Raw genomic sequence first — 23,935 nt, forward strand, 5'->3', positions numbered from 1 at the left:
CTCTAGTTCCATCCATTTACTGGCAAATGCCATAATTTCATTCTTTATAGCCGAATAATATTCCATTGTGTATATGTACCACATTTTCTTTAGCCATTCAACTGTTGAAGGGCACCTAGGTTGGTTCCATAGTTTATTGTGAATTGACCTGCTATATACATTGAAGTGGCTGTGTCATTATAGTATACTGATTTTAAGTCCTTTGGATATATACCAAGGAGTGTGATAACTAGGTAAAATAATGGTTCCATTCCAAGTTTTCTGATGAATATCTACTGCTTTCCAGAGTGTCTGCACCAATTTGCAGTCCCAGCAGCAATGTATAAGTGTACCTTTCTCCCCTCATCCTCACCAATATTTACTATTCTTAATATTCTTGATAATTGCCATTCTGACTGGAGTGAGAGGAAACCTCAGTGTGGTTTTAATTTGCATTTTTCTAATTATTGGAGGTGTTCAAAATTTTTTCTTATATTTGTTGACCATTTCTATTTCAACTTCTGTGAAGTGCTTGTTCAGTTCTTTGCCAGTTTATTGATTGGGTTATTTGTTTTTTTGGTGTTTTTTTTTAGTTCTTTGTATATCCTGGAGGTTAATGTTCTATCTGAGGTATAGGTGGCAAAGATTTTCTCCCATTCTGTTGGGTCTCTCTTCATGTTCTTGATTGTTTCCTTTGCTGTGAAGAAGCTTTTTAGTTTGATGCCATCCCATTTATTGATTCTTGATTTTACTTTTTGCCCTTTAGGAGTCTTACTGAGGAAGTTAGTTCCTAAACTGACATAATGGAGAGTTGGGCCTGCTTTTTCTTCTAGTATGTGCAGGGTCTCTGGTCTAATGCCAAGGTCCTTGATCCACCTTGAGTTGAGTTTTGTGCTGGGTGAGATATAGGGGTTCAGTTTCATTCTACTATGTGAGGATTTCTACTTTTCCTAGCACCATTTGAAGGGCTGTCTTTTCTCCAGTGTGTTTTTGGTGCCTTGTCTAGTATGAGATAATTGTATTTATGTGGGTTTGTCTACTCTGTCTTCTATTCTATTCTATTAGTGTTCATATCTGTTTTGGTGCCAATACCATGCCATTTTTTGTTACCACAGCTCTGTAGTATAATTTAAGGTCTAGTATTGTAATGCCTCTTGCTTCACTTTTCTCGCTGAGGATTGCTTTATCTATTCTGGGCCTCTTATTTTTCCAAATGAATTTCATGACAGCTTTTTCTTTTTAAAACATATTTATGTTTTAGTTTTAGGTGGACACAATATCTTTATTTTATTTTTATGTGGTGCTAAGAATCGAACCCAGTGCCTCACTTATGCTAGGCGAGCACACTACCACTTGAGCCACATCCCCAGCCCAGCTTTTTCTTTTTATGAAGAACATCATTGGCATTTTAATTGGAATTGCATTAAATCTGTATAGTGCTTTTGGGAGTATGGCCATTTTGACAATATTAATTCTGCCCATGCATGAACATGGGAGATATTTCCACATTCTAAGGCCTTCTTCAATTTCTTTCCTTAATGTTCTGTAGTTTTCATTGTAGAAGTCTTTCACCTCTTTTGTTTGATTGATTCTCAAATATTTTTTTATTTTAATTTTTTTCAGGTTACATAGTCATTAAGGGAAGATGGCTTTTTAAAAATTTAATTGATTTTATTTTTTTAAATACATGACAGCGGAATGCATTACAATTCTTATTACACATATAGAGCACAATTTTTTATATCTTTGTATATAAAGTGTGTTCATGTCAATTCATGTCTTTATACATGTACTTTGGGTTTTTTTTTTGCATTACAGTTCTTATTACACATATATACCACAATTTTTCCTATCTCTGTTTGTATATAAAGTAGATTGACACCCGATTCGTGTCTTCATACATGTACGTTGGATAATGATATCCATCACATTCCTCCATCCTTCCTAATTCCCTGCCTCCTCCCTTCCCCTCCCACCCCTCTTCCATATCTATAATTCACCTATTTATCTCATGCTCCCTCTCCCTACCCCACTATGAGTCAGCCTCCTTATATCAGGGAGAGAAAACATTCAGCATTTGTTTTTTTTTTTGGGATTGACTAACTTCATTTAGTATTATCCTCTCTAAAGCCATCCATTTACCTGCAAATGCCATGATTTTATTCTCTTTTATTGCTGGGTAAAATTCCATTGTGTACATATGCCACATTTTTTTATTCCATTCATCCACTGAAGGTCATCTAGGTTGGCTCCACAGTTTAGCTATTGTGCTGCTATAAACATTGATGTGGCTGTGTCCCTGTAGTATGCTGTTTTTAAGTCCTTTGGGTATAGTCCAAAGAGAGGGATAGCTGAGTCAAATGGTCATTCCATTCCCGGATTTCCAAGTAATCTCCATACTGTTTTCCATATTGGCTGCACCAATTTGCAGTCCCACCAGCAATGTATGGGTGTCCCTTTTCCCCCACATACTCGCCAACACTTATTGTTGTTTGTCTTTATAATAGCTGCCATTCTGACTGGAGTGAGATGAAATCTTAGAGTAGTTTTGATTTGCATTTCTCTGATTGCTAGAGATGATGAGCATTTTTTCATATATTTGTTGATTGATTGTATATCCTCTTCTGAGAAGTATCTGTTCAGGTCCCTGGCCCATTTGGATTGGGTTATTTGGGTTTTTTTTTTTTTGGTGTTTAGCTTTTTGAGTTCTTTATATACCCTAGAGATTAGTGCTCTATCTAATGTGTGAGGGGTGAAAATTTGCTCCCAGGATAGGCTCTCTGTTCACCTCACAGATTATTTCTTTTGCTGAAAAGAAACTTTTTAGTTTGATTGCATCTCATTAATTGATTATTGGTTTTAATTCTTATGCTATAGGAGTCTTATTAAGGAAGTTGGGGCCTAATCCCACATGATGAATATTAGGGCCTACTTTTTCTTCAATTAGATGCAGCGTCTCTGGTTTAATTCCTAGGTCCTTGATCCATTTTGAGTTAAGTTTTGTGCATGGTGACAGATATGGGTTCAATTTCATTTTGTTGCACATGGATTTCCAGTTTTCCTAGCACCATTTGTTGAAAATGTATCTTTTCTCCAATGCATGTTTTTGGCACCTTTGTCTAATATAAGATAATTGTAATTTTGTGGGTTAGTCTCTGTGTTCTCTATTCTGTACCATTGGACTACCAGTCTGTTTTGGTGCCAATACCATGCTGTTTTTGTTACTATTGTACTGTAGTATGGTTTAAAGTCTGGTATAGTGATGTCACCTCCTTTGCTTTGCTCTTCCTGCTAAGGATTGCTTTAGCTATTCTGAGTCTTTTATTTTTCCAGATGAATTTCATGATTGCTTTTTCTATTTCTATGAAGAATGCCATTGGGATTTTGATCAGAATTGCATTAAGTCTGCATAGTGCTTTTGGTAGTATGGTCATTTTGATAATATTAATTCTGCCTATCCAAGAGCAAGGTAGATCTTTCTATCTTCTAAGGTCTTCTTTGATTTCTCTCTTTAGGGTTCTGTAGCTTTCATTGTATAGATCATTCACCTCTTTCGTTAAGTTGATTCCCAAGTATCTTATTTTTTTTTTAGGATATTGTGAATGGGTTAGTTTTCCTCATTTCCTTATCAAAGGCTTTGTCACTGATATACAGAAATGCCTTTGATTTATGGGTGTTGATTTTTTATCCTGCTACTTTGCTGAATTCATTTACTAGTTCTAGAAGTTTTCTGGTGGAGTTTTTGGGTCTTCTAGGTATAGAATCATATTGTCAGCAAATAGTGCTAACTTAAGTCCTTCTTTTCCTATACATATCCCTTTGATTTCTTTTGTCTGTCTAATCGCTCTGGCCAGTGTTTCAAGAACTATGTTGAATAGAAGTGGTGAAAAAGGGCATCCCTGTCTTGTTCCAGTTTTTAGAGGGAATGCCTTCAATTTTTCTTCATTTAGAATGATGTTGGCCTGAGGCTTAGCACAGATAGCCTTTACAATGTTGAGATATGTTTCTGTTATCCCTAGTTTTTCTAGTGTTTTGAACATAAAGGGCTGCTGTATTTTGTCAAATGCTTTTTATACATCTATTGAGGTGATCATATGATTCTTGTTTTAAGTCTATTGATGTGATGAATTACATTTATTGATTTCCGTATGTTGAACCAACCTTGCATTTCTGGGATGAATCCCACTTGATCATGGTACACAATCTTTTTGATATGTTTTTGTATTTGATTTGCCAGGATTTTATTGAGAATTTTTGCATCTATGTTCATTAGAGATATTGGTCTGAAGTTTTCTTTCTTTAAAGTGTCTTTGCCTGGTTTTGGGATCAGGGTGATATTGGCCTCATAGAATGAGTTTGGAATTACTGCCTCTTTTTCTATTTCCTAAAATAAATTGAAGAGTATTGGTATTACTTCTTCTTTAAAGGTCTTATAGAACTTGGCTGTGTATACATCTGGTCCTGCGCTTTTCTTGGTTGGTAAGCTTTTGATGGCTTCTTCTATTTCCTCACTTGATATTGGTCTGTTTAAATTGTATGTATCTTCCTGACTCAATCTGGGCAAATCGTATGATTTAAGAAATTTGTCGATGCCTTCAATGTCTTCTATTTTATTGGAGTATAAGATTTCAAAATAATTTCTAATTATCCTCTGTATTTCTGTAGTGTCTGTTGTGATATTGCCTTTTTCATCACATATGCTGGTAATTTGAATTCTCTCTCTCCTTATCTTCATTAGCATGGCTAATGGTCTGTCAATTTTATTTATTTTTTCAAAGAACTAATTTTAGTTTTGTCAATTTTTTCAATTGTTTCTTTTGTTTCGATTTCATTGATTTCAGCTCTAATTTTAATTATTTCTTGCCTTTTACTGCTTTTGATTTGTTCTTCTTTTACTAGGTCATTGAGATGTAATGTGAGGTCATTTATTTGTTAATTTTTTCTTCTTTTAAGGAATGAACTCCATGCAATGAATTTTCCTTTTAGTACTACTTTCATAGTGTCTCAGAGATTCCGATAGGTTGTGTCTATGTTCTCATTTACCACTAAGAATTTTTTAATCTCCTCTTTGATATCTTCTATGACCCATTGTTCATTTAGTAGCATATTGTTTATTCTCCAGGTGATGGAGAAATTTTTATTTTTTATTTTGTCATTGATTTCTAATTTCATTCCATTATGATCTGATAAAATGCCTGGTAGTATCTCTACTTTTTTGTATTTGCTAAGAGTTGCTTATGGTGTATTTTAGAGAAGGATCTATGTGCTGCTGAGAAAAAAGTGTATCTGCTTGATGCAGGTTGAAATGTTCTATATATGTAAATTAAGTCTAAGTTATTGATTGTGTTATTGAGTTCAATAGTTTCTTTATTCAACTTTTGTTTGGAAGATCTATGCAGTGGTGAGAGAGGTGTGTTAAAGTCACCCAAGATTTTTGTATTTTGGTCATTATGACTCTTGAGAAGAGTTTGTTTGATGAACATAGCTGTTCCATTGTTTGGGGCATGTGTATTTATGATTGTTATGTCTTGTTGGTGTATGGTTCCCTTGAGCAGTATGTAATTTTCATCTTTATCTTTTTCGTTTAACCTTGGCTTGACATCTGACTTTATTTGATATGAGTATGGAAACCCCTGCTTGCTTCTGCAGTCCGTGTGAGTGGTATGATTTTTGCCAACCTTTCACCTTCAGTGTGTGTATATCTTTTTCTATGAGAGGAGTCTCTTGGAGGAAGCATATTGTTGGGTCTTTTTTTTAATCCAGTCTGCTAGTCTATGTCTTTTGATTGGTGAGTTTAGGCCATTAATATTCAGGGTTATTATTGAGACATGATTTGTATTCCCAGCCATTTTTGTTTATTTTTGGTATTTCACATGATTTGGTTTCTCCTCTGATTATATTTTCCTTTAGGGTAATCCCTCCCTCTGCTTGATTTTCCTCATTGTTTTTCATTTCCTCTTCTTTGGATATGTTACTGAGGATGTTCTGAAGTGCAGGCTTTCTAGTTGTAAATTCTTTTAACTTTTGTTTATCATGGAAGGTTTCTATTTCATCATCAAATCTAAAACTTAGTTTTGCTGGATATAAGATTCTTGGTTGGCATCCATGTTCTTTCAGAGCTTGGAATGTGTTGTTCCACAATCTCCTGGCTTTGAGGTTCTGGATTGAAAAATCTGCTAAGATACGATTTGGTCTCCCCTTATATGTGATCTGATTCCTCTCTCTTGTGGCTTTTAAGATGCTTATACTGTATGCTAGGCATTTTCATTATAATATGCCTTGGTGTAGATCTGTTGTAATTTTGTACATTTGTTGTCCTTTAAGCCTCTTGTATTTGGTTTTCCAATTCATTCTTCATGCTTGGGAAATTTTCTGATATTATCTCATTGAATAGATTGTGCATTCCTTTGGTTTGAAATTCTGTGTCTTCCTCTATCTCAATGACTCTTAAATTTGGTCTTTTTATGCTGTCCCATATTTCTTGAATGTTCTACGTGTGGTTTCTTATCATTTTCGCTGTGTGGTGTATGTTCTTTTCAAGATGATTTATTTGATCTTCATTGTCTGATGTCCTATCTTCTAAGTTTCTAAGTGGTCTACTCTGTTGGTGATGCTTTTATTTGAGTTTTTAATTTGGTTTATTATTTCTTTCATTTCAAGGATTTCTATTTTTTTTGTTTTTGTTTTTGGTAGAACCTCTATCTCCCTTGGATTTGTTTATGTAGCTCATTGTCAAAGTGATCTTTCACTGCCTGTATTTGTTCTCTTATGTCTTCTTTGACATCCTAAAACATTTTAACCATGTATACCTGAAAACTTTCTGTAATTTTTTCTGCTGTAGCTGCCAATGCTTGTAATGATGTGTTGTTGTGATTTGTTTGTGGTACTTTCTTCCCTTTTCTTTTCATGTTGCTTACGTGTTTTCCTTTCTAGCTCTGTGCCTCTGGTGTGTTATTGTTTTTACTCTATAGATTTGTAGTGCTCTTGTAGGGTTCCAAGATCGCTCCTTTGTTGGGAAGGACAATGTTAACAGATCCCAATATCAGCAGTACATCACCTATGAACAAATTGTTGTTATCAAGACATATACAGATTAGTCTCAATGTCCAGAAATGTTGGATTCAATTATTACTTAAAATATAATTAGTAGTTTCATAAAAAGGTTTATAGTTTCTGGCAGTGGACATTGAACTGGGGATCAGGCGTAGAACAATATGCTGAAGGGAAAAGATGTGAGGGTATAGAGTTAATGTATCTTAGGAAATGAGAAGGAGAGAAATCTAGTGAGTAGGTTTAGTAGCAGGAGAATAGATAGGAAGTAATTTGAGGTAGACAATTACATGGCAAGACAGTAGAATACATAAAACAAACACACATGTATTTATAAAAACACAGGATGTAAAAATAGTAAAATTTGGCAGGTGAAGGAAGATGAAAGAGAAAAAAAGGGAAAGAAAGAATGAAAGAAAAATAAAAGAGAAAGAAAAAAGGGGCTTATGCAATTCAGGTGATTCAGTCCTCAAAGTCCTATTTCACGCAAGGTTCTTGGTTTCACATATGTTGGGGATGTGAGGGCTGGAGGATAGAAGGGTAGAAGAGAAACAAAAGAAGAAAAAAAAAAACTCTTTAGAGATATGTTTCTTTGTCTTCTCATCCAGTAGATGTCTCTGCCCTCAGGATGGTGTAGTAACCAGGGTGTGAAGACTGGACTTGGTGTGGAGTGTCTGGAAGCAGGGCGTACAGCCCACAAGTCCCAGAAGGGAAATAGTGCCTCATGGGTCTTTCTTTACTACCACTCATCTGACTTGTGCCCCTGGTATCATCTCCCTGTCTTGCCTGGAGATTTCCCAGATCCAGGTCTCTCTGTTATGCTCCAGACTTTAGTCCCCTCCCCTGTCTTACTTATCAGGTCCCAATTGTGGGACCTGTCACTCCTAGGCTCACTCCATGTGGGCAGCGCCCTCTTCACACTGCACTCCTGTCCAACTGAGAGCTATTTTTGTGTTGGGTGGTCACTGTGTTGGGTTACCACAGCTGGAGGGGGTGGGGGGCTGGAAATCAGGTACCTGCTCAAATGGTGATCCGGTCTGATAGCCACGCCCACCTAAAAAAATGGCGAGGAAGGTTTTCCAAGATGTAGTCGGTCTGCCTCCAGTGCCAGGGTGTCTGGTGATGTGGTGGAAGCTGGGTGACGGCCTTGTGCTATGGATAGGCAGCATCGGGGTGACCTGCATGGGAGCGGTGCACAGGCTGGAGTTCTGCAGAGGTAGGTATTTCCGCTAAGCCATTTGTGATCCATGCTTGAGCTAGAACTGCGGGCTTTGGGGCTGGAGTCTGGAGAACTACTCATGCCCAGAATTTCTGATTTCTGCGCTGGTGATTGCAGCGCTGGTGATTTCTGCGAAAATCCACTGTTTAGGGGTCTTCCCACACTCTCTAAGATGTTGTACCCTGTCTAGGCGAAACCCTGTGGAGAAGCTGCTCCTCTGTTCTCCCAGCTTCATGCCACAGAGCAGCCAGAAACAGGACTTCTTCTATCCTGCCATCTTCCTCCCTCCCTCCAAGATGGAATTTTTAAAGTGTCCGCTGTATGTTGCAAGTGGGCCTTGAGTTACATCCAAGAAGTTAGAAGAAGAGCACTAGACAGTTAAATGTCTGAATTTGGGAACTGGGGAGAGAAGAGAAGAAAAGAGAAGAGAAAGAGGTGGGAATAGGTAGGGAGGTGGAACTAATGGGGAGGAGAGGTCTGTGGGAATTCTCTTATTTTTTGAGGCTGTTGTGAATGGGATAGTTTTTTCTAATTTCTCTTTCAGCTGATTCATCATTGTTATATAGGAACACAGTTGATTTATGGGTGTTAATTTTACATCCTGCTACTTTTCTGAATTCATTTATGAGTTCAAGAAGCTTTTTGGTGCAGTTTTTGGGTCTTCTAAATATAGAATCATGTTGTTGACAATTAGGGATAGTTTGAGTTCTTCTTTAACTATTCAGATCCATTTAATCTCTTTCCTGTGTCTAATTGCTATGGCCTAGGACTTCAAGGACTAATGTTGAATAGAAGTGGTGAAAGAGAGCATCACTGTGTTGTTCCAATTTTTACAGGGAAAGTTTTCATTTTTTTCTCCATTGAAAATGAGGTTGGTCTTGGGTTTAGCATATATAGCTTTTACAATGTTGAGGTCTATTTCTACTATCCCTAGTTTTTCTAGTGTTTTGAGTATGAATGTGTGCTGTATTCTGTAAAATGTTTTTCATTCATCTATCGAGATAATCATGTGATTCTTGTCTTTAAGTCTATCGATGTGATGAATTACGTTTATTAATTTCCGTATATTTAACCAACCTTGCATCCCTGAGATAAACCCCACTTGATTATGGTGCACTGTCTTTTTATTACATTTTATATGCAATTTGCTAGTTTTTATTAAGAATTTTTGCATCTATGTTCAGCAGGGATGTTGGTCTGAAGTTTTCTTTTCTTAATGTGTCTTTGGTTTTGGTAGCAAGGTGATACTAGCTTCATTGAATGAGTTTGGAAAGATTCCCTTTTTTATTTCATGGAATAATTTGAGAAGGATTAGCATTAATTCTTCTTGAAGGTCTGATAGAACTCTGCTGAGAATCTGTCTGATCTTTGGGGTTTTTTTGTTGGTGGGCTTTGGATGGTGTCTTCAATTTCATTGCTTGAAGTTGATCTGTTTAAATTTTCTGTGTCCTCCTGGTTCAATTTAGATGGTTTATAGCTCCAAAAATTTGTCAATGTCTTTAAGATTTTCTGTTTTATTGGAGCATATATTTTGAAAATAGTTTCTGATTATCATTTGTATTTCAGTAGTATCTGTCATGATATTTCCAATTTCATCATGAATTTTAGTAATTTGAGTTTCGTCTTCCTTCATTAGATTGGCTAAGGGTTTACTAGCCTTATTTATTTTTTCAAAGAACCAATTTTTTGTTTCATTGATTTTTTTTAATTGTTCTTTTGTTTCAATTTTATTGTTTTCAGCTCTGTGTTTAATTATTTCCTGTCTTCTATTGTTTTGGTGCTGATTTACTCTTATTTTTATAGAGTTTTGAGATGTATAATTAGATTATTTAATTGTTGGGTTTCTATTCTTTTAATGAATGAGTTCAAAGCAATGAACTTTCCTCTTAGAACCTGCTTTTATAGTATCCCAGAGATTTCGATATGTTATGTCGCTATTTTCATTTACCTCTAAGTATTTTTTAATTTCATCCCTGATTTATTCTACTATTCATTGGTCATTCAATAGTGTATTATTTAGTCTCTAGGTATTACAGTAGCTTCTATTTTTTAATTTGTCATTGATTTCTAATTTAATTCCATTATGATCAGATAGAATGCAGGGTAATATTATTTTTTTTTTATTTGCTGAGAGATGTCTATTGAGAGAAGTATCCATGTGGTGCTGAGAAAAAAATATATTCAGTCATTGACAGATGAATTATTTTATATATTTCTGTTAAGTCGAAATTATTAATTGCAACTTTCAGTTCTGTTGCTTCTTTATTTAGTTTTTGTTTGGAGGATCTATCAAGTGGTGAGACAGGTATGTTAAAGTCACCCAGTATTATTGTGTTGTTGTCTGTTTGCTTCTTGAAATTGAGAAGAGTTTGTATGATGTATGTAGATGCTCCATTATTTGGAGCATAAATATTTTTAATTGTTATGTCTTGCTGTATATTTCCCTTAAGCCATATGAAATGTCCTCCTTTCTCCCTTCTGATTAACTTTGGCTTGAAGTTCGCTTTATCTGATATGAGGATAGAAACTCCTGATTTTTTATGAGATACATGTGAATGATGTATTTTTAAAACATTTTTTTAGTTGTAGATGGACACAATACCTTTATTTAGTATTTTCATTTTTTTATGTGGTGCTGGGGTTTGAACCCAGTGCCTTACACATGCCAGGCAAGTGTTCTACCACTGAGCCACAACCCCATTCTGAATATTGTATTTTTTACCTTCAGTCTGTGGACGTCTTTGCCTATAAGGTGAGTCTCTTGGAGACACAGCTTATTTGCTGGGTCTTGTATTTTAATCCAATCTGGCCATATATATCTTTTGAGTGTCTGAGTTAAGAAATCAGCTGAGGTTCAGATTGTTCTCCATCTAAACGTGATCCATTGTTTTTCTATAGCAGCCTTTAAATTTCTACCCTTATTCTGTATATTCTGTATTTTAGGTATTGTTATAATAATGTTCCTTGGTGTGGGCCTTTTGTCATTTTGTATATTTGGGGTCCTGTAAGCCTTCTGTATTTGATTTTTTCCATTTAATTCTTAAGGGTTGGGAAATTTTCTGATATTATTTCTTTGAAAAGGTTGTGCATTCAAGCCTTCATGTATCCTAATAAATCTTAGGTTTGGTCTTTTCATGCTATTCCAATTTATTTGGAAATTTGGTCCATGGTCTCTTAAAGACTTTTCTCTGTGGTCAACTTTATTTTCAAGATTATATATTTTATCTTTATGCTTGAAACTCTGTCTTCCAAGTAGTCTAGTCTGTTGGTGATGCTTTCCAATGAATTTTCAAGTTGATTATTGTTTCCTTCATTTTGAGGATTTCTGCTTGATTTTTTTCCACAATCTTTATCTCTTTATTGCAGTGATATTTCACTTCTTGTATCTCTGTCATTTCTTTTACCTCATAGATCAGTTTAACCATGAACTTAATGAATTCTGTCTCTGCCATTTCCTCCAGTGAGGTGTCAATGGAGTCTGTTGTTGAAATATTCTATGTTTTTTCCGGATGGTTTGTTCCCTTGCTTTTTCATATTGCTTTGTGTCTCACCAGCTATCTGGATGGATCTGAAGCTGTAGATTTTCTACCTTATGAGTTTATAGTGTCCCTCTCTGTTACTAGTACCTCACAGTTTGTGAGGAAGCCTAATGATAGCAACAAAGTATGCAAACAATATATAATGGTAGACTAGGTACTTGGTTCATATTTTTATATCTACAGTGTTAATTGGTACAATATGGAGAAATATTAGAATCAGCAATTTCCATCAGTAAAAACAGTAAATAATCGTGAATTATGTCTGGCATAAAATCAAACAATAAGTGTTGTCTATAACTTCTGTTGAATTAATTATTGCTGTAGCATTGGTGGTAGGGGCAGATGTTCTATACATAGTCTTAAGAGGTGTTAAATTGAGTATGAGGAAAGAAGATAGGAGGGTAAAAAAGTGTTTGCAATTTGAAAGGGTGAATAGGGCAGATGCAGTGGTAACTTAGGATATGTTGTTAATGAGGAAGGGGAAGAAGAAAATAGAATTAAGATTATAAAGGAGGAGAGAGAATGGAATTTGGCTGTCAGAAATTCAAAAAAGAGAGAAGAACACAAAGGATTTAGAGTAGTGCAAAGACTACACAAACAAAATTAAAACATGCTAATCACAAACCCTAACCCTCAAAATATAGAGCATGGGAAAATAACACCTTAAAACAAGGGCTAGAAATGAGGAGAAACAAATACAGATTGTGAAAACAAATGAAGCAGAAATCCTCAAAAATGAAGGAAACAATAAAACAATAAACCAACTTGAAAATTCATTGGAAAGCATCACCAACAGACTAGATGTATAGGTGTCATTGAATCAATCAGTGCACATTCCAATAAAACAAAAACCAAATTGGGAAAAGTAAAATAGAACAACAACAAAAATGGTGTGTGGGGGGGAATCTTGTTGAAAAGTTAAGAAATTAAGGAGTCATTTCTAGTATGGTGGACAAAATAGCAAATATGTTCACAGTCTATGCCCAATTGATTTTCTTTTCATTTCTTCTTGAGGTATGAAGTGAGAATGGGAATATGGACTATAAGTTGTCAAGTCCTTCCTTTTTTATTATGTTACTCACCAAGTTGAAGGTTGAGGTTTAAGACTTCCAAACTTCCCTTCTTGGACTCACAAGATGGGGAGAGTCAGCTTATCTCCTGTCTATTCAACTTGCATTCCCTCCAGGAAAAATGTTCTTGGTTTCTGATTTTCCAGGGGCTTGTTAGGCTCAGTTAAGTCTTTGGCAGTCTCAGGTTTATGTGGATCTATTCATGAACTCAGGGATCTGGGTTTCCAGTTCTTGTTATTGCATAGCACTGTAGTCCCAAGATGATCCCTGGATCAGTTCTCTGCAAATGATTGATAAACTCAGGGCAACTTTTTTTAGACCAGTTTAATAAGTTGAACAGTCTCTGGGTTGGCTAGGGCAAACTGCTCCTCCAGTCTCAGGATTTTTCATTCTCAGCCTCAAGGAAAAGCAGTATTTCTGCTGCTTGATAAATGGTGCTTCACCTCTGATCTGCCATCTTGTCCCCTCTAAAATAGGTTTTATGTCTTTCCAAAATTACTGAAACATTTTTGACATGTTTGTGTATCCCCTTTCCTGAATCTAATGATGACTGTTGTCAGAAAGCTTGCTTTGTTGGTATATGAATTAATTTTACTCTCTACAAATACCAAATTGTGGCAGCAAGGGCAATGAGGCCCAGTTCTATTGCCAATTCACTAAATATTCAGGTAGAAAGGAAAAACCAAAGAAATTATTTGAAGGGTGTTCCTACTTATTGATTAATTTTTAGCCTTTCTGTACTTTCTGGAGGCCAAAAAGTATTATTTCTTTTTAGTTTTCCCCAAATCACTAAAAGATGAGAATAACTTGAAAAAGACAAGGTAATGCAGTTTTTATTTCAGAAATTATCAGAGAAAACACACTAAATATTACAATCTGCTCACTTCAGTTTTGATGAATTGTAGGAATTAGTATTTTCTCTCAACACAACTGGAGAGATCTCTAAGCAAGTGATCTTAGAATCATTTAAGTCATATTGGATATCCCACTTTATCTAAGATAAGTAATTGTAGTATGCATTAATGCTGTTCTAGAATTTCACTCTGATACCTCCCTACAGCTACCATACACCAAATCCTTCAATGCCAGTCAGGAATCTTAGGGGGAAGAGTTTATGTTGTTCCATCTCAGGGTCTCTCATTTAGTATAAGTATATATATTCTTACAAAGAAACATTCACCAGTGAAATGTTTATCATTCACAATGAGAGCATACAAAATGAGGACAGTGTGTTTTTTATGCTTTCTTTTATCTCATCTGCAAAATGGACATAATGCCTACTTTATAGAGCTGCTCTTATATTTAGAAGAGTTAATACCTTAAAGTTATATTGTCATATGTAACTTTTTAATTTAATTTTATTTTTTGGGGTGCTAGAAATCAAATCCTAGACACAGAGAATGTTTAGCAAATGCCCTACCACTGAGTTACATTCCCAGCCCCTTTAAAGTCATATTAGAATAGAGCTTCAGATCTAGTAAGTGTTCAGTAAATGTTATCTATTATTAATAAGTTTAATAGGATTATGTTAATCATGTTATATATTTCTGAGTTTCATTAATCACTTTTGACAACTCTTCTTCTATTTGGCATTGGAGAGTTCGTTTAAAACTCATCATTTGAGTATTTGTTCAAATTATATTTCATGAATATTTTACCTTCCCTTAGGATTTTCCCCAAGCTTGACATAGGAATTTATTAATTCTAATTCTTTATTTGAAGATTTTTAATAATTTTAAAATTTTATGTGTGTATATGTATACACAAACACACACATTTGAAGAGAGAAAGTGAGGAGTGAGAAAGCATTGTGTTTTGAAGCTTTGAGCTGACAAGCTCATTGATAGATTTAATAATATGACAAAATGTCACTGTCATTTCTGAGCATTTTGCCCATTCAGACTGCCAGTAGTACCCAATAAAGGTACAGAAACTTGATTTTAAATTTAAACTAAAAATTAAAGTGAAAGTGGTTGTAATAACTAATTAGAGTTGAGTTCCTTGATTTCTTCCCACTTCTGCACATTACAGAGTAATGAAACATTTTAAAATTTTTATTTTCAAAATAGATTCCTTCTTTAACCATATTGCAGCTGTTGTGTTGGCTATAGCAGTAAATTGTGATGGATTTCTTTAATGTAAAAGATAGATAGTAAGTACACTGAACCTTTTGCATGAGTACGCTTCCATCTCCAAAGTATATGAATTCTCATAATTGAAAAGAAACTTAAAATCTTTTAATATTGTAATACTTAAACAAGAGGGGAAAGAATATGGCTATAATTATTAGTCTTTTACTTAGTAAAGTCTTCATTTGTGGAATATGTAGAAAAGAGTGGATAGTTTTTAAATCATAATTTGTTCTTCCAATGAGCAATTAAGTTATATGACTAACAATATTGCTTTTTCCACTAACAGACCTCTGGGCACTAATTTTAACTTGTTAATTTAAATTAATTTTCATGTGCTAGAGGAACTGTGAAGGTACAGTCTGTTTCCCCTTAACTCTTTTAAATCAAGAAATAAGACATGCATGGACAGAGGCCCACAAACCAAGTATAGACCCACACATAGACCCATGTATACCAGAACAAAAAATAGCATCTCAGAGTTCCACCCTTCTCTTTAACCTTCCAAGAAGACAACCATTATCCTAAATTATAAATCATTTGTTGGTTTTTCTGTTTTTGAACTTTTTATAGGGAGAATCATACAGTTTGCATTGCTTTGTGCTGTATCTTTTGGATCAGTATTATGTTCATGGGATTCATATATTTATTTACTTATTTACATGTAGGCATAGTTATTTTATTTTAATTTTCTTTCTTTTTGTTGTACCAGGGTTAAACCTAGGGGTGCTTAACCACTGAACTATATCCCCAGTCTTTATTATTTTTTAGATTTTGAGACAGGATCTCAGTAATTTGCTTAGGAGAGTCGCTAAGTTGATGAGGCTGGCTTTGAACTTGCAATACTCCTTCCTTAGCCTCCTCAGCTGCTGAGATTATAGGAATGCACCACTGTACCTGGCTGGCATAGTAATTTTTAATGCTATGTACTAGTCATTGTATGAGTATCCCATTTATCCAATCTCCTGTTAAAAGATACTTGAATGGTTTAAAGATTTTTCTATTAAGAATAATGCTGCTTTGGAAATTTTCTCTTTTGGTTTGTATTTCTGAAATACATGTATGTAAGAGTAACACTGCTAGATCATAAGATAGAAATACAATTCGTTTTAAGATATATTTCCAATTTGTCAAGGTATGTTTGTCAGTTTCCACAAGCAGTACCCAAATAGTTCAGTTCTTTATACCTAATATATATAATCAGTCTTTTCAATATTAACTCTTCCATTGGGTGTGGTATGAATAGGAATTTTGTTGCTATGTCTGCTAAATGAATTCTTATATATTCTTGTTAATTTGGAATGCTTTTTCATAAAGTATCTGTTTATTTGTTTTTCCTACTTTTTAAAAATTTGATTTTTTAGATTATTTTAATGTATTTTTATGAGAATTATTTGTTGGTTATTTGTACTACAAATATATTCTCCCTAATTTGACATGCACTCTAATTTATGAATATTTACCTTAATTGTTATTTTGTCTTTCTCTTCCTTATGCATAACAATATCATCCTTTGTTATTTTTGAAACCTTTGTGTGTATGTGTATGCATATGCACGTTTATGTTTTGTCTTTTACATTTGATGTTTGATTCTCCTCGAATTTACTTTTTTGTAGATATGAGAAAAAGCATGAGATATTCTATTTTTCCCTATTTTTTCAATACCAGTCTTCTCCATTCCTCTTAGGTGTTTTTCCAAATGACTACATACTATTTTGGGTTTTATCCAATTGATTCAATGCCATTATGGAAAATATCATTCTTCTATTCCTTGTCTGCTCTATAATGTTTCTTTACTCCTAAGTCAAGTATCCATATTTTTGAGAATTTGTGTGGTTTATTCCTTTGATGCATTTGTATTGTGTTGCATCAAAACCAAATTGGCTTAAGTACTATTATTTTATAGTTCTTGATATGTAGTAGTATAAGCATTCAAAGTTTGTGGCTTTTCTCTAGTGTTTTCTTATATCTTCCATTTTCATTTCTACATAAATGTTAGGATCACTTATAAATTTCCACCAAAAAGTACCTTTATGATATTTTGATTATGATTCATCTTTAATCAAATTAAAAAAAATTGACATCTTTACAATATTCCTCCTCTTATTAAGGTCTTTTCAAGTTCATCTTAGTGATGTTTCATAGTTTTCTGTGTATAACTTTTGCACATATTTTGGTAGATTTTTCCCTGGATATTTAACATCGTTTGAAGGTATTGTTAATGGTATTTATCAATTTGATTTTCTATATTTTTATATGCTATCTAAAAATAAAGTTGATTATTGCATGCAGTTATATATCAGACTAATTTGTTGATAAGGCAATTTACTAATCCTATTTTTAATTGGGTTTTGGGGGTAATTTTGAATAATATGTTATCTTTAAATACCATATAACTGTTTTTCTCCCTTTCCAATCATTACATGTTTATTTTTTTTTTTTTGCCTTACTATCTTTGCATGGGTCTTCAATTAAATATAGAATAGCGTGCAACCTATTGTTCAGTTTTATGGGAAAACCTTCCAACATTTACCATTGGGTACAAGATTTGCTGGATGTTTCTTATAGAAAATTTGATCAGGTTTTGAAGTTTATTTTTATTTCTAGCACTTACATGTTTTCAAGTTGAACAGATATTTAATTTTTAAGCAATAGATTTCCTTCTAACTTTGGCCTAATGAATATATTTTTCATTTTCAAAGTGATTTACTTTAAAATATTATTTAGAAGTTTACATGAGGCTATTATACTGTTGCTATTCAATGTAGTTTCATTAAGATCAAAGATAATCCCCTTTTAATTTTTTTGACATTTGTTTATTGGCCAGCATTTAATTAGTTTTTATAAGAATTTCAGCTTGAACATATTTTGTATTTTGTATGTGTCAAATGTTATTTTCCATGGAATTATATTAAACCACATTTGCTTATTGTGCTTTTCAAGTAATATGTGTTTATTGATTCTTGTTTACAAAGAATTGTTTAAAAATTACTACATTAAATTTTTAAAATTTTTACTTATATTTGTATACTCTAACAATTTAGTCAATTTTACTTCATACATTGTTGAGGTTGTTACCACGAGCCTTCATTTGTGCAATTATAATATCTTCATGGCATATTGAAACTTTTATGCCTATGAAATTACTTTTATACCTGGTGATGCTCTGTGTCCTAAGTGCCACTTTGCTTCCATGATTACAGGTATATTCATTTTCTTCTAGTTAACATATATAGCACATTTTTATTTTAACTGATATTAAAAAGCATGAAAGTAGTACATATTAGTAGGTACCATGTAATGTTTGATACATGTATACATGGTGTAATGTTTAAATAAGGTAAAATTTATCTACTCAAACACTTATCATTTTTTGTGTTTAATACTTTTCAAATCATTTCTTCTAGGTTTTTGAAATGTGTGGTAAAAAATTGTTATTTATTGTCACCATACTTACAGTGGTACGCCTGGAGCTTCTTGCTCTTTCCCACTGTAATTAGTACCCATTGTTGAACCTTTCCTCATTCTCCCACCCCACTTTCCCTGGCCTCTGGTGACCACTATTCTACTCTCAACTTCTATGAGATCAGCATTTTTAGATTTCACATATAAAGTCAGATCATACAGCATTTGTTTTTCCATACCTGACTTATTTCACTTAATGAAATTATCTCCAATTATATCCATGTTGCTGCAAATGACATTTTATGCCAGAATAGATTGTTCATTTTATGCCAGAATAGATTGTGTATATGTACCACAATTTCATTACCCATTCATCAGTTGATGGACAATTTGGCTGTTTCCATTTCCTGGCTATTGTAAATAGTGCTGCAAAGAACATAGGAGTATGGATATCTCCTCAACATCAATTCCATTTCTTTAGATATGTATCCAGGAATAGGATTAACCTACATTTCAGTGCATTAACTCTCTATTTACATGATCTAATCTGCTATTCAACTTGTCCATTGATTTCTCAACTTTATTAATTGCATTTTTTATTTCTAAATTTTATCCTTGGTTAATTTTTAGGTAATTTATAACTCAATTAAATTCTCAATCTAGAACATAGTACATGTAGTTAATTTTAAATCTGTGTTGCACTTATAATATCTAGCGCTTCTATGTATCTGTCTTTATTGTATATGTCTTTATTTTATGTGAGTATGTACATGTATACACAAACACACACATCTTAGTCTATGATGGTGTTAATTTTCCCTAGAAAGTATTTATGTTTCTTTGGTGATAATTGCCAAGATACACTAGCTTTAGTCTACTCAATACTTTCAAGGAAGCTGAGGATCAGAAAAATCAAGTAACAACTGTAAGGTTACATAGTAAGTGACAGAGCCAGATTTTGAGCTTACTAGTATTAATCTTACCAATACAATTTGCTTTCTCCAATATTATGCTACACAGACCACCAAACTCTAGAACTGCTATTCAAAATGGCCCCTTGGGAACTTGCTGTTTTCCAGTCTAAGCTAGTAATAATTTTGTGATTCCAATTTTAACAAATAATTAAACAATGTAGTATGAGACATTTGATAAATTGTGGAAAGCAAAAATAGATTGAATTTTTTTACTCCATTCAAAAATTAGAATGCATCACAACCTATAGAATAGAGTTTTCAGTGTCTTGTTTAAACATGAGAGGGATATGTGGATCAATAGATCTCTGAAATTTATATTTTAAATGAGAATCCCTACTCATTAGTATCATGTTCAGACTATACCCTTCTAAGCATTGAAATACAAATATCAAGAAAAGGTGTGTAAATTATTTTGTATATGCATGCATCATGAATGTTTGAAATCTTCCCTGGCAACCTCAAGTCTATAGCATACAAAATTAGGCTTAATTACTTTAAATCACAGCTAGAAGGTAATGAATCCAGTAACCAATCCCTGGTCTCTTTCTCAAATCCAGTTTATTCACAATCCAATAATTCTGACTTGACAATTGCAATATTCAATAGTAATGTGTGTTCAAGCAAGATACTAGAAATCTCTGGGAATGTTTAAAACTCAAATTGTGATTAACAGTAGCTGAGTGAACTATATTTTGGAATTTCTTTTCTTTTAGTTATTTGAAGATTTTTATGTCAATTTTTATATTTGTTCTTTTTAGATATATTTGAATGTATTTTAATATATTATACATACATGGAATATATATAATAGAGTGTATTTTTACCTATTATACATACATGGAATATAACTTATTCTAATTAGGAATTTCTTATGTAGTTGATTTTAATAGGATTTTATTTAGTTATTGGGCATGTTTTGTTTTATAGTGTAAAATTTCAAAACAAAATTTAACTTAAAGTCTTTTCTCTATAGGGATGTACAAAAAATACAATTTTACTCATCAACCTCATCATCCAAGAAATATGCCAGGCAGAATGATTTTACCAAATATAATAAGACTATTTATGATGTGCTGCTCCACTTGAGTGGAAGAATGCCACCTGGAATTAATTCAAGTCAATCTTTACCCATGGATAACCCTGAAAGAATAACTCAACTGCATTTGCAACATTCCTCACTTCTGGAATTTCTCAAGTAAGAGCATGAATGTGCTTAATTTAAGCTTCTAATTATGGCTTAGGAGGATAGATAGATAAATAGGTAAATAGATTGATAGACTGATTTTGAAATTACTTGTATTTTAACCAAATATTTATTGTTATACACCCTGTAATATACATCATAGAAAAATTCATACTAGTTAATAGAAAATAATCATTCCATAATATTTTGGATTTACAATCTAAGGCATTCATTCTCAAATTTTATTATAATTCATCCAAATCACTGGTAGAACTTGTTAAAACAATTTGCTGGCCCTTACCTATGGAGTTTATGATGTTACTTGGCATTTATAACAAGTTACAAGGTAATGCTGATAGTGCTGGTCTATGACCTTATTTTTAAAATTCTGATCTATTGCACATATCTAAAAGCACTGAGCAAAAGAGGAATGAAACCAGTAATCTTTGTTTCTCAGATAACTGTTAATGTATTATGGATACTGTGAACTTTTCATTTCCATTAATAAAGTCTTGGATATTAAAATAATAGGCAGGCAAAAATTTCACAAATGGTTAGTATAAACTATGGGAGAAAATATGTGTCATCATAACGTCTATGTTCCTCTACAGAGATTGAATGGCAAGTGGCCAAAAATAGAAGAGCAGCATATATTAAAAGTCTGAGAGGAGGACTGCTGAATTTATATTGCTTCTTTTGCCTGCATTTATAGCACCCTTGTTCACTAAAATGCCCTATATCCATAGGCAGTGTTATTACTTTCATGTTCTTTCATCACCAAAATAGCATTGGTAACTCATAATTATTTATATTATAGTGTTAATTTATCTTGAAATATATTAATGTACTTTTGTATCTTTGTTTATAGAATCTGTCCCACAGTTGGCCAGAGATATTCATCTATCTTATTAAGGATTGGCAATGAAGGTCAAGTAGATTCTTAGAGCTTGAATGCAAATGAAAGATTTGACATTCAGTTCTTTTATTTACAAGTCAGGATTTTTTTGAGTCTCTAGCAGTACTATGTATTGGACATAGTTCTGAACAAAATATTTTTTTTTCATTTATTAGACTCACTATCATAGTACTAGTTCAAACTGGCTTAGACTCCTTTTGACTTGCAATAATGCCAGTAGTTTCTAAGTCACTGAAAATGACTTTAGTTCAAAACCCAGGTAGCTTGTCATGAAAGTTGCCATGATAGAACACTAGAGGGACCCACCCCACTGAAGAGGAAGAAGAGTGGCAGATGGCTGGCTCTGAAGTTATAATATAAATTACAAATATTTGACAAAGGGAAGTGACAGAGTCAGTGATGGGGACCTCTTGATCCTTGGTGGAGTTAAGAGACATGAGAACGCAAGGCACAGTGGCCCACGCCTGTAATCCCAGGGGTCTCAGGAGGCTGAGGCAGGAAGATCGAAAGTTCAAAGCCAGCTTTAGCAACTTAGTGAGGCCCTAAGCAACTCAGTGAGACCCTGTCTCTAAATAAAATACAAAATAGGGCTGGGGATGTGGCTCAGTGGTCAAGTGCCCCTGAGTTCTATCCCTGGTCCAAAAAAAAAAAACAGACATGAGATCCCCATCTTAGACATCAACAATATATGATCACATGACTAATAGGTTCCCAGCAGAAAGGGGACATTTTTGAAGAGACCAAGGATCAAGAAAAGCAGTAATAGACCTTTATATGTACAGATACACAGATCCCTCTCCCCTATCTTATGTTAACCCAAATATATAGCTAATACATGTTCTGAGAGGCTCTTGTACAATTGGGGCCCTCTTTTAAAATAATAATAGATTCATGGTTTTAGAAGGTATCATGAATGTAAAGAAGCCTGGAGTTGAAGCTTTATTTACTTGGCAGTGAATTTTCATCTACATCTTCCCAAATGCCATCTTGAATTAGAGATGTGATGCTGAAATTTTAAGTATTTATCAAAAGAACAGAATTACCTTAACAAAACTGTAGTGGTTATAAAACAAAAAAAAGGCAAAGATATATGAAGATGAAAGTTTTCATTTCCTCTCTATTCCTCTATACATAATCTAGATGAGAGAATGTGAAAGATTATATCAGTTATAGAAAAATAGCCCAACTGGAATTATGTAAATCATTTTTAACTCCACTGCCTCATCATTGGGACAGTCGATCTCACTAATTTATGAGCATCTTAGCACATCTAATTCATCTGGTGTCTTTAAAGCCCAGAGTCAAAATGAGGTCAATGTCCACTAAATTAATTTCTTTCTTTCTTTCTTTCTTTCTTTCTTTCTTTCTTTCTTTCTTTCTTTCTTTCTTTCTTTCTTTCTTTCTTTCTTTCTTTTGTTTTTAAGGTACATCTTTTTTTAAAAGAGCATTATAGTCATCCATAGTAGTTTGGTTTATTTTGACAAAATCATACATGCATGGAATTTAGTTCACTCCATTTCAGTCCCCATTCTCCACCACCAAAGGCCAAGATCAAAGTTTCACCAGGTTTTATTTTCTTCAGAGAGCAGTCTGCTTACCTTGCCAAGGACCTCTTCTTACTGTATCCTCAAATATTCTTTCCTTTGTGTACATATGAATCTAGTGTTTCTGTGTGTTCAAACTTCATCTTACTATTAGGACATCAACCATATTGGTTGATGAATGTAAAAAGAAATCACTGTAATGATTTCTTTTTACATTCGTCACTTCTTTAAGACCCTAACTTAAGTACAGTCACATTGGGAGGTACTGAAGTTTATGGTTTTAACATGAATTTGGGGGGACAGACAACTAAAATACCATATATGTTGTATTATAAAAATATTATGTAATCAGATATTATATTTTATAATAGATTTCATGAGCATATTTGTAATAATCTTATTTTTCTTGTAATCTGTGCCTTTATGGACTAAGTTGTGCCCCATTCCAAATTCACATGTGGAACCCCTAACCCCCAATATGACTGCATTTGGAGATAAGACTTTTTTTTAATTTTTTTTTTATTGTTGGTTGTTCAAAACATTACATAGTTCTTGATATATCATATTTCACTCTTTGATTCAAGTGGGTTATGAACTCCCATTTTTACCCCGTATACAAATTGCAGAATCACATCAGTTACATATCCATTGATTTACATATTGCCATACTAGTGTCTGTTGTATTCTGCTGCCTTTCCTATCCTCTACTATCCCCCCTCCCCTCCCCTCCCCTCCCCTCTTCTCTCTCTACCCCCTCTACTGTCATTCATTTCTCCCCCTTGTATTATTTTCCCCTCACTTCCTCTTGTATGAAATTTTGTATAACCCTGAGGGTCTCCTTCCATTTCCATGCAGTTTCCCTTCTCTCTCCCTTTCCCTCCCACCTCTCATCCCAGTTTAATGTTAATCTTCTTCTCATGCTCTTCC

At 33.8% G+C, this 23,935-nt stretch overlaps 1 protein-coding gene across 6 annotated transcripts in view; it reads left to right on the forward strand.

Annotated features, from left to right (window-relative positions):
• Cfap47 (cilia and flagella associated protein 47) overlaps positions 1 to 23,935 on the forward strand; it is a 424,450-nt gene that overhangs the window by 131,822 nt on the left and 268,693 nt on the right. For all 6 annotated transcript variants that reach the window (XR_009228697.1, XM_058585745.1, XM_046465022.2 and 3 more), the window contains one exon: positions 20,339 to 20,560. Coding sequence is in view for 5 of the 6 variants with exons in the window: in XM_058585745.1 (XP_058441728.1) it covers positions 20,339 to 20,560 (222 nt within the window). In the remaining variant the exon portion in view is untranslated. The remainder of the gene's footprint in view (positions 1 to 20,338; positions 20,561 to 23,935) is intronic.

This window comes from Marmota monax, unplaced genomic scaffold, assembly GCF_021218885.2.
Source record: "Marmota monax isolate L192 unplaced genomic scaffold, Marmota_monax_Labrador192_F-V1.1 WCK01_AAM20220418_F8-fsc00158, whole genome shotgun sequence".
Taxonomy (NCBI): Eukaryota; Metazoa; Chordata; class Mammalia; order Rodentia; family Sciuridae; genus Marmota; species Marmota monax.